At 40.3% G+C, this 14,673-nt stretch overlaps 1 protein-coding gene and 1 long non-coding RNA gene across 2 annotated transcripts; one reads left to right on the top strand and one right to left on the bottom strand.

Annotated features, from left to right (window-relative positions):
- Positions 1–170: 170 nt before the first annotated feature.
- Positions 171–12,881, bottom strand: GCLM (glutamate-cysteine ligase modifier subunit). The gene is made up of 7 exons (XM_068406399.1): positions 12,543–12,881; positions 9,537–9,602; positions 7,749–7,833; positions 6,927–6,983; positions 5,443–5,645; positions 4,137–4,251; positions 171–2,403 (listed from the first exon to the last, which is right to left on the bottom strand). The coding sequence occupies exons 1-7, from the start codon at positions 12,660–12,662 to the stop codon at positions 2,234–2,236; spliced, it is 816 nt and encodes a 271-aa protein (XP_068262500.1). The 5' UTR covers positions 12,663–12,881; the 3' UTR covers positions 171–2,233.
- Positions 12,882–12,919: 38 nt separating this feature from the next.
- LOC137666270 (uncharacterized) lies at positions 12,920–14,642 on the top strand. Its single transcript, XR_011048621.1, has 3 exons — positions 12,920–13,062; positions 13,713–13,793; positions 14,337–14,642. It is a non-coding gene; the product is annotated as an uncharacterized lncRNA (long non-coding RNA).
- The last annotated feature ends 31 nt before the right edge of the window (positions 14,643–14,673 follow it).

Genomic DNA, 14,673 nt, shown 5'->3' with positions numbered 1-14,673 from the left:
GCTGCAGGGAGTGCGTGTTCCCGCTTAGGGGAGACGGTCATAGGCGCCATGAGGCGATGAAATCCCCGAGCTGGGACACTTCAGACCCTTTTAGGACAAAGTGTAAAATACTATTTATGACAGTGTAAAATACTGTTATTGAGATGATGAGGATTCATACAAAGCACAGATTAAAAGCATACAGGAATTTCAGATTTTAATTCAAACTTTCAAGTTTCTCATGGAAGGAAATCCCATCTCTCCCACTTTGACACAAAACAAATGCGATAACCTGATAAAGTGGTACGCTACCTGTGACTCTAGAAAAATAAAATTGTAATATCTTAAAATTATCATGTCGTAACAGGTACTCTTCTACAGCAAGCAAACTGTTAACAGTTTACAGAAAGGAAATAAATAATTATCCCATTAGAGCAGGCTATACATTGTTTTAACACAATTCTTGTTTTGTAGCATTTCAATTTATAAAACTGAGAACACATGCAAGTAATACAATACAGAATGTCAACAGCCAAACACAGAAACAGAATTTACAGATAGTGGTTAATCATCAGCAGCACACAACTCAAAGGTGGTAGGGAAGTTTAAAATGAAACTCATGTGATTTTGAAACTCTGATACATATCGACCTGACATTAAAAAAAAAAGGCTACATTTTGATTAAGAGAAAAAAATTCATACTTTCATTGATGCATTACTAGTTCCAATTCTCTCTTTCTCATTTATCAAAAGAACTGAAGAAGTCCAAGAGAATTTCCCACTATTTGCCACTTACAGATAAGATATTTGAGGACTCAAAAGGTATCTTGAAAAAGATTAATCTTTTAACTTAGTAGAATGGATTATAGGAAGCTGACCCTCTAGACACTGCCTACAAGCATTCAAATTCCACTAGCTGCCTACATGACAGAATATGAAAGATGTTGGCAAAAATTCATTCCGTTACAGTCCAAATCTCAAACTATGTACAGCTAAGTTAATGAGTACTACTAGTATGAAGCCCTGCTCCTGCCTGAAATCAAAAGGAAAATGATTGTTTTAGACACTATCAAGCTCCTGCTTAACTACAAGCTGAGCTTTTCCTATCTATTCTGATTTAAAGGCCAAGGAAATGAAAAGGCCTTTTCGATAGAAAGACTACATTAAACCAGAAGCCTTGCCTTAGCTGCAGCAACCTCTCCAGGATTCAAAAGCCAGTGTGCTAAGCTACTGCCAAACAGAAATATACCTAACTTCAAGCTAACCCTTGCTTGCATCATTTCTGAATGGCAGTCAAGCAATAAAGTTTCCTAGGCAACCCCAAAAGAAGTCATCCATTTTACACAATCCTACAGTGAACAGCTTCAACACTTACTATCTGTTCTGACTTGGCCGATTCTGATTGCGTAGCTCACAAAGTATCAAAAAAACAAGCCACAGCTGAGAAGATGACAGGCACAATTCAATTTTTGATTAACATTTTTTCATCACTTGTTTTCAATTCTTATTTTAAACATTCACACAGTAATACATTTTCTGTTTCAAACGGTAAAGATGCCATCCCACTTGTGCAAACACTAAACAAAGCATATTGAGGCACAAAGAAGCCAGAAGGAATTCAAGTAAGAGTCAGAAAGTAATTCGGAAGATGCATTTTTTCTAAATCATAGAGGTCTTTCACACTATATTAAAAATAAAGCAATTTTCCCATCCACACAAATTAAACAGCTGACTTGCCTATATATACATACCTAGTAATGAGATACCAGTTTAATTTTTTGGGGTTATTTTTCAGAAAAGATGACAATTTTCTATAAAAACTAGTCCTTGAAGGCTTGAAATCTATGTACCTACAAGATAAGTAACTATTATTTAAGAGAAATTCATTTTTTCAAAAAATAAAAATATTTAAGTTCCTCTATACTGCCTAATGGCAGCTAAAATATGATAATTTTACAGTGAACTGGTCATACAAAGAAAAATATTTTAAACTGTTTCTCTATAGATAATTTCAATTAAAAACAACAAACCCAAAATATTTAATATTTTAAGTTAACTGGTCAATAGGTTAAGAAAGAAAAATAGTGTTAGAACACTGCAGATACTCCTGCTGACAATACACTGAATAATTACAACTTTTGGTCTTTGTTACAAATGCTGTAAAAGTGTTTCTATGAAAAAAGCAATGTTCCCCCCATCCCCAAGAAATTAAAACAGTAAGCCATCAAAAAAAAAAAAAGGAGAAAAAAGTGTTTTAAGAGGCATTTCTTTTAGCTTGCATGATATAGCCTTTGGACTTGATAATTCCTCTGCTTTTAACAATGACTGAATACCGGAGAAGCCATAAAGGAATCCACTCGTGTGCTTTCGTGTCCTGGATGCTTTCCTGAAGAACTTCTTGGAAACTTGCTTCACAAAGTAATTCTGGAGTTAAAAAAGGATATTCATGCTTTAAATAATGTCATCTGAACAGCTGCAAAGAGCAACACTTAGTAAGAGAAGCCTTTTCCTACAGCCAGAAACCTTAAGCAGTGGTGGATACTCCACAGATCCACTCTTCCAGAATGCACATAGGGTAAAAGCAGCTGAATATTACAGAAGAAACCTTCGGGTCACTTTATTTGCAACATTGAGTATTTCCCACAAAACTAATTAACTGAGATTTCTACAGTATCAGATGGAGTTGATCAGCAGAGCCGTTAGGAGGAAAAAATGAAAATTAAATTTGAGAAGCCAGCTAGACAAACCAGAGGTGAGTAAAGCATAAGGCTGGAATCAGCAAAGTACTGAGCATTCTCAGTTACCTCTGCAGTCACTGGAAGCTCAACATTTATAGCATCTCCCATAACTAGGCTCATAATAACTACAAGCCCCGAAAGCATTAAGAAAAATGGGCTTAAATGCCACAAAGCAGAAAAGGAAGGCAAGTACAAATCCTCCTAGTTTCCTCTGGAAAGTCAGTCAAAGGAACAAACATTTTGATGATGAGCGTTCCCAAAAGATAGTCTCAATACTCTTCAGCTGACCATTACAGAAAAGTGACGCTTAGCAAACAATGCATAAGGGAATCACTCCTTACTCTTGTTTTCTATTGAAATCCTCTTCTCCTTCATTTCATGACTTTCAATAGAGAGTATTTACTAAACTGCAGATTGCACTTGGGACTTCACAGGACATGGAAATTGTCGGACTGAATGGCAATTCATCTTGTGTGCTGCCAGAGCAATGCTGATACAACTAATGAATTTCATCAGTGCTTGAGTATGTAACAGTGGTACTATAGACATGTACTCCATTAATACTTTTTTTTCTTCAGGGGAAGAATGGGAAGAAGGGAGAAGGAGGGAAAAGTATGATCATCATGAATCATAAGGAAGTCATAAGGAAGAATGTAGGGAAGGAATGAACTGGATATTGTTTAAGACTTCTCACTTACAATTCCAGCAAGATATTTAAGGCGTCATTATAGTGAAGAAGATTAGATGATGTTTGAGAGAAACTAATATCATATCCCAGAATATTCGAGGGAGCTGGTAACTTGGGAGTCCTAGAGTCTAAAGGAAAGCCTTCAAGTCCTTCAGTCATATTTAATAAATGAATCTCTGCACGAAGCAATTAAAGAATTTACACCAACTCTTTTTGTAACAATGTTATTTTAAGAAGTCACTACTTTGAAAGAATCCTGCTTAAACTGTAATAATTTTATATGTCTAACATTACTAAACTACTCAAAAAGCAACTGACCAACATTTCTGTGCAAGCTATTTCACAGACAAGTTCTGGGCAAGTGGACTTTCATTTGTCATTTACTGGCCTTCAGCAATACAACTGTCATTTCATTTTATGTTTTGTGGAAATAAGCTATTTTTTGAACGTATGTAGTACACTTTTTTCAGTACTCTGTTCTTCTATTTACTTTATTTTCTCTGATTAAAACAATTTCAAGAAACTATCTGAGGCTGGAAGATGGCCTTTTCCCCCCTTTCTTGAAGCAAAAGCAAGAACTTAGAAATATTTTATAGAGGTGAAACTTCCAGAATCTTTTGTTCAGGATTCAAATATAACAAAGTTTGAAGTTCAGAGAAAGATTATTCCTGATTTTGTACTGAATAAATAAATTTAGTGGTCTTGTGTTAATTTATCTGGCAAAGCCTTACCTTTTGGGTCATTATGAGTTAACAGCTGTATGTCAAACTCTTTTGCAAATGCTGTGAGATCAGGTGGCATCACACAACAGGAAGCTAGGTTCACCTGATTACTACTGGGTTTCACCTGAAAGCAACAGAATACTTTTATAAGAAGAAAAATATTAATGTACTTATTTTAGTTGTTTCCCCCATGCCCTATATTACAACAGATATTTTGCTTTGAACAATTTGCCTTTGACCATTGTTTTGATGTCTGAACAAGGCTAATTAATTCTGCATCGTGCTGGACAGGTAACTCAAAAATCTGCAACTCCCTGCAGCACCGAGTCCAGAACAAGAATAGGATCTAACTTCAGGTGCTGCGCAGTAGGATGTGTACTAACCCTTTCTGTGCTGTGCTCCCTAAACAGCAGGGGGGTCGCAGTGAAAACATATAGGGGTGTTAGTTTGAAAGAGACTTAAAAAAAATCCAAATAATTTTTGTTACGGGGAGATAATTTGCAGTCTTCCCATGCCTTCAGGTAAGTGCCTAGATCAGATTAAGTTAAAAGGGACTCTCTTCCACTGACTCTCTGCTCATCACAAACTGCACCCATGATCATCATGCAGGTGATCCTCCTCTTGGTACACACAAAACAGCGAAAAGCACAGATCAGAACCCTCAGCAGGACCTCTTATACAGATACAGTATGTTCATATACCACAAAAGAAATGTCGTAAGAGGAGTACTCAAAGAACTAATAAAGAAACAGTAAATCCACAAGCTTACATGAGCATGGGCACATAATAGTACAGACCTCCATCACTTAAATGTTACACAAGGCAATTAGTCGCATTGGACAACAAACTATTGTGCCATGATTCACAGCCTGTCCTTCCTCTAAGCTCAGCACTCAAACAGCATTTCTCTAAGGGGAAATGCCTCCATTCATAACATAGATTAAAGTGAAAACAGCTATGTTTTCAGAGTCCCTGGAATAAATCCGAAGGTTTAAGAGTACTGTTTATACTCCTTTCTAAATATAATAGCATTCAAATCTTAAACTTTAACTACTTCAAAGAACCTGCTACTGAACAGACCTGTGGTTTCCAGCCTTTGCTGGCCTATACATAAGAATACTGAACAAGTGACAATCATACTTTGAGCCTCCCCCACCTTGAACAACACTGTGACCATCCATAAGATGCTGAAAATAACAGGGCTAATTAATATTTTGTAAATAAACCCATTTATAACACAAGTTTATAACAATGTGGCAGCCAACGTCACAGTTCTCTCTCCTAGAAATGCTACAAGCAGGAAGTTTCTTCTCACCTGTGCCCACAGATACAGCTGCTCTAACAGTGTTTTATCTAGGTCAGAGGTACCTATGGCAACAATCTTTTTGTTCTGAACTAGATTTTCAAGTTCTTGCCAGTAAGGTTGCAAATACTCCAAGGAGAGGCTAGTTCCATCTTCAACTGGAGGTGGGGCAATAATGACTGAGTCTAACTGAGCAACTCCAAGGGCAGAACATGCTGAGGAAAAAGAACAGAGAGACTGCAAAATCCTTCATGAAATACAAACATAAGCAGCATGACTTTTCAAATTCAGCAAAAAACACGCCTCCTGTTTCACTCTGCTAGCTTCCCATTCACCATTGAAGCTCTAGGTGTATCACTACTCAAGGATAGTAACACAATGTTTTTAGCAAAGAATCAGACATACAGCTGAAGGTTAAGCTTCAATTGTAGGTCCTGGGGGAAAAAAAAAACCAACCAAACACCCCCCCAACAAAATGTGAAGCTTTTTTTCCCCTTTTCAATGTTAAAACTATATTTTTCCCTGAAGACAGTGGTGACATACAATTCTTGATTCCTTCACTCTCAACTTCTTCCAAAATTCCTAACTTTCATCCCAAACTATAACCCAAGTACAGGGCGTAGACTAGGAGAACTATTTGATATATGGGATGATTTAGATGAAAAGCACACCAAATATGGAGATTTAAATTGCCAGAGATAAGTGACAAGTCTTGCAGTATCACTGAGCTTTAGGAAAGATGCAAGTCACAAGGCCTCTTCTGCACAGCAAAAAGAATAAAATTAAGTCACTAAACAAATTATTTTCTTCTGGAGAAGGATTCTATGAATGCATTTTTAACAAATGGTACTATAACTTACAATGAAGAAGCTATTAACTGGGGTATCAATAGAAAAGAATGATATGTGACCCTTTGTTCTTTGGTAACCCCTCATGCCCAACTATTCTTCCCAAGTGGTAAAGTGCAGTGCTGCTCATAATTACTCCTACTTTAGGCTAACAGAACTTTAGGTATCAGTATAGCCATTGTATTCTATTTTCAATAAAACTTAACTATTTCATCAGCTGCTTGCAATATTGTTTTAGTTCCTAAATAATCTCTAAGATACTGCAGTTAGTAGTGAAGTTCACCATGTTAAAACCAACTGGCAACTAACAACAAGTGGCAAGAACTATTTTATCACTGTTACTACACCACCACATGCTATTCGCTGTTTAACACGTTTTGTGTTAACGAATAAAACCTTGCTCCTGCTTGGAGCAAGGAATCAGATTTGAGTTTGTGGTCCCAAGGTTACAGTGATCCCCATTTAATAAGTTTACTGACTGAACTAACACGTAAATAGACTTGATTACCTAAGTCCCTCCTCAGAGAAAAACTGGATATACTTGTGACAGTCACTAAATACACCTCTTAGATGGAAAAGGTTCTAAATTTATTTCCAAACACTGAAGTAAAAAGAAACCCTACCAGAAGTTTTGAGTTTCACACTTACCCATGTCAACTGCATCTCTGATCGATGAAGAGTTTGATCCAACGATGAAGAGTTTTGCTATTTTCAAAGAAACTGGAATCAATAACTAAACAAGCCAGCTGTTATTAAATATATAGCTACTTGCTTTTGCTATATACACTACTTAGGAGTTCTTGGATAAAGGGTTCTTAGAATATACATCAATTACTTCAAAAGTTGGGGAAAAAAAAAAACCCTTCTGAAAGATGACTGCCCAATAAGACACTGTTCTCTTAAATTTCAAAGTTGTGCAGTCTCAGAACAAGCAATCATCCAGTTAGATGATCTAATAAGCTGTAAAGCTAGGATTTAAGCATCAAGACACTAAGCAGTAACCATAATAACCTGTATAAAAACCCCAAACATAATAGTACAAACAGACCTCTTCACAACTTACTGAGACTCAAAATGTACTAGTGTTAGTTTGGACTGCCTCCTTCAAGTTCATCATATTCAACCTGGAAAAATTATGCAAATAAATGTGCTTCCAATGCTATTTCTTAATTGTAGTATTATCTGTAATACTTTGCTTCAGAAAACTCACAGATTCACAAAATACATTTAAAATGTCTTCAGGGGATGTAAGTTAAACTAGAAAAATGCCGAGCTGCTTTAAAACCTGAAATATGAATTCAAGCCTTTCTTAGCCAACTTCTAGATTACCCAAAGCATGACAGTGTGCACTGATGTCATTTGACTTTGCAATTACAAAACATGGTAGAAAAAATATACATATATGTACATCCTATTAATAACTGCATATGAAACCTTCTTATGCTGCCGGATTTTTAACTATGTTCTTACCTGAGACTTTCAACTCATCCCTTTCTTCAGGATTTATTTTTTCTATAGCTTGAGCTACAGTACATTCCAGAACCTCCAGTACTTCCTGTAGTAAGTACATGAGACTTAGGAACAACTCGTCAAGAAGAGACAGTAAGTTTCTGAATAATGTTTTTAAGTAATTAAAAAGAACAAAAAACCAAAATGCCTTATAGCAGTCAGAAACAAAAATAGTATAAAAATGCAGTGACAGAAAGAATGTAACCCAATGCTTCTTGATCTCTGAGGAGAGGACAGGAAAACGAAGCTATATGAAAGGCCCTACATGCCCCTAATATAAAAAAATATGAATTACTGATTAAGAACTATTGGAATAAGCTTTAGTAGTGTTCTGATTATCTGATGCGAACAGATTGCCGTACCAATTCAAACTGCCTTGCTTTAAAAAAAAAAAAAGCCTCATGACCAAATGACAAAAAAAAACCATAACCAGAATTAGGGGAACATCTTTGCATAAAAATATTTTGTAATTTCAGTGAAGCCTAACATGAGAATGCTGTAAAATACAGATTTAAAACAATAGTTTTGAAACTAAAAGCTAGGAAAGTTTCAGAGATTTCACCCTCTGTCCTCTGACATCTTACGTCAGCTGGTACAAGGTGACTTTAAGGCTCTACCTACACGAGATTTTGTATTATACACACATATATACCAGGCCACTTCCAACCAAGAACTCTGGTAATTTTTGCTGCCCTACCAAAAAATCCTCAAGTGAGTTATTCCATACAGTCAACATTTTAAACAAAAGTTTTTGGTGGCGTTTTTATTTTTTTTTTATTTATTTATTTTTTTTATTACTGGAAACTAGTAACTCATAAAAGAATTTGGAATTATGCAGTTGACAAGTTTTGACAGTAAAACCTAGCTTACACTAAATAATTAACTTTAAATGGATCACTACATCTTACAGAGACAAATGTTTATTTATGTTCTCTTCTTGAGCAATCATTAGATCTTCCACAAATCATTCAGCAATAACTGCCTCGCCACACTCCAGTGTGGAATGCAGCAATGTGCAGTTGATGCCACCATTACACAAGAACCGGTAACAAAACCCAAAGAAACCGTCAGGAAAGTTTGTTTTGTTTTGTTTTTTAATGAAGCACGTTAATGTTTCACAGAGCAAACAATGTATTTAGTGGGAATCTATTACTGCTTTGCCTAATTTCAGAATCAATAGTGAAAGAAGAGCAGGCAAATACACAAAGATCTTAATGTCAGATGCCCTTGACTGTGGTTTTAAGAATTATGTGGAAGTCTTTAGCTCTTAAAGGAAAAATTGCCACTTCTGCATCTTCAGAAATATTTCTGAGACAACCAAGGCTATGCTTGTGAGTTCCCCACCAAATGGGATGATTTTCAGCTATCTAGTTTATCATCTCCATAGTTTTCTCCACTGAGTTTTTACAAGCATGCTAGCAAACTAAGGTATGCACATTTTTTTTTTGTTTGTGATTGCCCCTACAATTAACTTGAAATCTTACAGACCAGGACTTTTATTTTGCTAAGAATTGTCTTATTTGCCATCAACAGGATTCTTTTAAGTTGGTATTTCTTAACCTCTCCAAATTTACTAAACATTAAAAAAAAAAAATAAAGAGGGGTTGAGAAATACTCTCTTAAGATATACAGAGCTGCAGATACTTTTACAGAAATTTAATAGATTCAGTTATATTTTATAAGGTGTAACCAACTACACATTTCTCTGTTTTCACGTGTAACATGGATAACATGCATAACACCTCTTACCTGATTTAGATCTTGTCCAATCTTTGAGCCCCATTCGGTCAGCGTTTTCTGAATGCAGTCTCGCACCTACAAAATATTTTTTCACATTGAAGTGTAGGTATGTTATAGCTGCACCGAAACACAATGCTTCACAGGCATGTAGGACAGACAGAGCAGGTGAACTAATGACACCATTCCCTCAACCACAAAGATTCCTCCCTCATAGCTTCCATCTGAAACTTGTTCAAACTAGTTTACTTACATATTTTCCTCTCCTCTCTCACAAAGAATTTTAGCAGTAATGTAAGTACTGTACTTCATTAACTTCTCAGACCAATGCCACCTTTAAAGGAAAGAACAATGCTAAGCAAGAACTAGAGTGTGGGGTGGGGGGCTTTTTGCGTAGAGATTGTTAAGTTACAACGTAGGCAGATAATAGCACACGTGCTGTGACATTGTCAGAAACGAGACTTCACAATTAATCACTAAATATTCATTATATTAATTACTTCTCTTTCCAAGATGCATCTGACCCTTTCCATTTACTGCCTACCTATCCCACTGTGCCAAGCCACTAATGCTTTTAAGTCCTTCATTACCGAAGGGGGAACCTTCAGATCCTAACCCACACTTGCATTTTTCCTGCATTTGCAGATGCAAAATAAACTTGACTAGGATTCTGACCATGGATTTTCTTGAACATAGTGAGGCATAACTATTAAGTCTAAACCAGCTAATTAACTGCATGCTGTACCAGCGCTTCAGCTGTACCATGCTTTAGCTTCCCTCTGATACATCTCAGGGAGTTGTTACCCTGCAGGCTAAGTAAATATACGGTCAAGACTGGTATCTGCCACAGCTAGGAGCACTTTCATAAGTAAAGTGCTGCTTTACTTCATTTTTAGCCATATATTTTATATCTATGTGGATACCTTCTTTTTGTACCATTAAATAGCAATTTCTTGTGACACCTAACATTAATTCAGAGAGCCCATAATACCATGCACAAACGAGAAGCCAATGTCCCCCCCATAAAACTGGATATCACAAAGTTTAAGACATAACACAGTAATACTACTTTGTGAACACAAATTCTATTCATTCTTTCCCAGTCATTTAAAATGACATAAAAAAACAACTTCAGTCAAAAGGCAAGAACTAACTCCCCCCACTAAATAGCTATCCACAAGGCTGGAACTCTTTAGCCTATTTTGATGCAACTTATAATGTTATCTTTTCCTTTCTGAGGGAAAGTGAGACTGTGTCAAATATGTATATTCTATATATTGTTACCGTGCAACTCTCACACTTTGTATTTCTACTGCAGTTACTATGCAGAAGCCTCTGTCTCCAAAGCACACCATCCCCCTGCCCTCAACACATAAAAAGCACAGCACACTTGACTGCTTTGACCAGCTTTTTCAAATACAGTTACACCCCCAAACTCCTAATCTTATGGTTCATAGTTTGCAAAATTTTAGCTTCTGTTCTGCCGCTGAGAACTATACACACACTAACTACACCAAATAGAAGAGTTAAAAGCCAGTTTATTTCTGATAATTAATGCCAATTATTTGCTTTTGGAATTCCAGCAACTCTGGAAAGCAGGCAGCCTTATGCTTAAGTGCAGATTTTCCTGTAAACAAATGAACTTAATTATCTTAACTGATTAGTTATGCACACTGGCCACTCTTTATTTAACAGCCCTCCAGAAACTACTCACACAAGGGTGCCCATTATGATACAGCTATCTCTTTGATACAGAATCTATCCCTATTTCACACAGATCACAGAATGTTGTAATAAGCAACCAGGACAAATAAAAAAGTTATTACCACATGACAACCAAATAAAAGTATGATGAATTCTTCCTTCTTATTACATCAGCCTCCCAGTCACCTTTCCTACCATTTGTGCATGATTAACAAGCAATCAACCAACTTCTACAGTATAAACAGTGCCACTATGTAGCAATAACCAGCCAAAAGGATAGTTATTCTGATTATTAAATGACCATTTTCAGATCACTATGACATGATGAGACAGCAAATACAGTGGCTTTGAAGTTCATGACCACAGGATCTCCAGCCATTTTATCAGGATTATTGTAGGTGTTGACACATACAGCTGAAGGCAATAGTTTTAAAGCAGTTCTTTCAAATCTTTAATAAAGAATGACAGCTACACTCTTTAAGGAAGACAGCAATGAGTAATTTTTCTGACACCAGTCACCACCTAATTTCAGGTTAGAGAAGAGAATTTTCATCATTTGTAATGCAAACTTGTATCTATTCATCTCTTTCTCTTGCTAAAGAAGTATCAGGGATGTCCTTTGCCGTTACAGGGAGTACTTAAATTTGTAAGCGTTTCAATGCTTCATTCCCCGAGAGCAGAAACACAGTCTGCTTTCCTCAGAGATTCAAACACTGCCAAGTGCTTCCTGGGGCACGGGGGGGGTGTCACCTCCGCGCCGCTGCTAGCGGGGTTGTTCTGGCTATCCCTCCGGCGCCCAGCACAGCCACCCTGCGGCCTCCCCGCCGCTCCCCGCCAGGCCGCGGGCCCGCCGGCCGTCAGCGAGGCCAGCCCCACCGTGCCTTCCCGGCAGGACAGAGCACACGGAAGAGAACACACACAAAAAAAGGCTATTTCGCCTTTCCCATCCCGTACCTCGATAGCGCACACACGCGGTGCCGCCCCGGGCACACCCGGCACGCCTGGAGGGCGGGCGCCGCCCCCGCCCGCTGCCTCCCGCGGACACCGCCGAGGCGGCCGTCAGGGCAATTGCGCCCTTTTCCCCTCGGTGACGGACTCCAGGCCATGCTGCCCAGCGCCCTGCTCCGGATAACGCGCTGACCGCGCGGGGAAGGGTAGCCGGCGCTACCCCAGCCGCCGCAGCGACCGCTCGGCTGTGGCACAGCCCCCCCCGGCCCCCCGCCGCGCAGGCGCCCGCCGCAGCCCGCCCCCCGCCTCAGGGCGAGCCTCCGCAGCAGCGCCCTGAAGGGAAACCCCGGGGCTCTCCCCGCTCACCTCCTCGCCGGGGGTGGCCGGGCACTTCTTGCGCAGGCAGCCCCAGTTGAGGAGGTTGCCGGTCTGCAGGGTGAGGGTGGCCGCCCGCTCCAGCAGGGCGCGGGCGCTGTCGGTTCCCATGAGGAAGCCTGGCGCTGCGGTGGCGGCTGGGATCCCCGCGAAACGTGCGGCACCGGGCAGCACCGCGCCGTGACTCAGCACAAATAACGGCGGCGGGGGGGGACGCTTTGTAACCGTCCCCGGTCACATGGCACGAGGACAATGGGCGGCGGGGCGGGCCCAGCGCGGGAACGAGCGCACCCGCCAGGCAGCGCGCGCCCCGCCACCTCCGCCTCACGCTCCCGCCGCGCGCCTGCGCGCCGCCCCTCTCGAGACACTTGCCCTCACGGGGGGGACGGGACCTTCCCAGAGCGGGAGCTGGCGGGAGGGGCGGGCTCGGCTGTTGGCGCCGCGGCCTCCGCCGGTACGCGGAGTGTCGCCGCCGTGTGGCGGCGGCTGCTGAGCTGGGGCCTGTGTGTCGGTAAGGCCCGGGGCGGGCAGCGGCCGTGGGAGCCGGTCCCGGCGTCGTGCCCTGAGGAGCGCCGGGGTTCCGGGCGTGGTTCTGCCGGGCGGGAGCGGCCCGCGGCTCGGTTACACCCCGCGCTTCGGCCCGCAGCGGCGGCAGGGGAACGGGCCCCGAGCCGCTGCCGGGCCGGGCCGGGCCGGGCCCTGAGCCGTTGCTGGGTGCCCAGTGCAGTCACTTCGCAAACGTGCCTTGTTCAGCTGCTCTGCGGGCTTGGCGAAGCTAACGCAACCGGCCGAACTGCGGTCGTGACGCTTTGATGGACACGGAGATAAAGGACCCAGAAAAGGGCACCAAACGCTTGTTTGGATTGGTTATGTTTACGTTTTGGTGAAACTGAAAACTTAATGTCAGGGTGTAACTCCGGTTTTACACTTCAGTGAAACTTGAAGGATTTCGGTTAGGGCACTTTTTTTGAGACCGGGTGGCCTCTGGAAAGCCACACTCTGAACGTTAAAGCCCTTCTGTACTGGAGATTCAAAGGGTTTTTTTGGGGGGCGTTTTTTTTTTTTATAACTACAGTTAAAGGGAACAGTATGCCACAAATTGTAACTTTGCTATCAGGACAGGAATTTGAATTGTGTTTCTAACAGATTTTCCTTCCCCAGGCTGCACGCTGCGCTAATAGAACCAATTTGCATAACTTCTGTCAGTTTGAAGCACTGTCTGAATACTTGCTGCTACAGAAGGTTAGTTTAAATGTTCTTTATATTTGTGTTCTGATTACTTTTCCGTATTGGATTACTTTCATGTATTTGAAATGTTTTCCTCATTGTATGAATCCAGAGCATCTGGAAGTGAAATATACTGAAAGAAATATCAGCTTGTTTGGAAAAGCAGTAATTTTGTTTGGGTTTTTTTTTTAACATAAAAATCCAGAAGTTCTAACCTAGCCCAAAGGTTAACCATCCAAACTCATAACTGGCTTGAGAAGGAGCGTACCTCCATACGCCTTCACAGGTTTGCCCATATTTACACTAGTCGTGAATTCTGCCCTCTTGGGTCTTTCTGATCGACCTCTGGCTTTCCAGTAGAGGCCTTTTCTTTTGGTGAAATTTATTTTTTGATATTTCATTTAAGTAGCTTTGGTTATAATTCCACGGAAGCAGGTTAAATTTGGGGATTGCAGAAGGTTTTAAAACAGCACATAGCATAAATCTTTCTAATGGAAATTTGTGGCAGTGAAAAAGCATGTTCCTATTGTGAAATTTGCTAAAATTTCCTTACCTCAGCTCTAGAAAAAGGATGTCACGTAATGAAGACTGGTTGGAGGAAAAACAGTATCAGTCTCTGTACTACTTTATGCCATGCATTTAATTCTCTGCGGCGGCAGGAACACATCACAGGAGAAGGGGTCTCTAGCAGAGTTCTGTTGTCAGTCAAATCACCCCTGAAACGTAAGCTAAGGAGGATGCTTTCTAGCTCACGGTCAGTTGTATTTTTGCAGGTTATCTCATTAAACTACTTCAGATCCTTAAAAACCATGAAATGCGATTGATTTCCTGTAGTAATTCTGTAGTGTTCCAAGAAAAATAAATTACCCTTTCGAATGAAACGCGACAGAATCGT

This window comes from Nyctibius grandis, chromosome 8 (assembly GCF_013368605.1).
Source record: "Nyctibius grandis isolate bNycGra1 chromosome 8, bNycGra1.pri, whole genome shotgun sequence".
Taxonomy (NCBI): domain Eukaryota; kingdom Metazoa; phylum Chordata; class Aves; order Nyctibiiformes; family Nyctibiidae; genus Nyctibius; species Nyctibius grandis.
The sequence above is the reverse complement of the archived record's forward strand: the minus strand, read 5'-3'. Positions and strand labels throughout refer to the sequence as shown.

What these genes read in the sequence shown, in the direction of transcription:
- GCLM (XM_068406399.1), bottom strand. Translation starts at nt 12,662, where the DNA reads ATGGGAACCGACAGCGCCCGCGCCCTGCTGGAGCGGGCGGCCACCCTC. An exon ending in CGGCCACCCCCGGCGAGGAG is followed by an intron (nt 9,603 to 12,542) that starts GTGAGCGGGGAG and finishes AATATTTTGTAG; the next exon opens with GTGCGAGACTGCATTCAGAA. An exon ending in CAGAGATGCAGTTGACATGG is followed by an intron (nt 5,646 to 6,926) that starts GTAAGTGTGAAA and finishes CTTTTTCCTCAG; the next exon opens with CATGTTCTGCCCTTGGAGTT.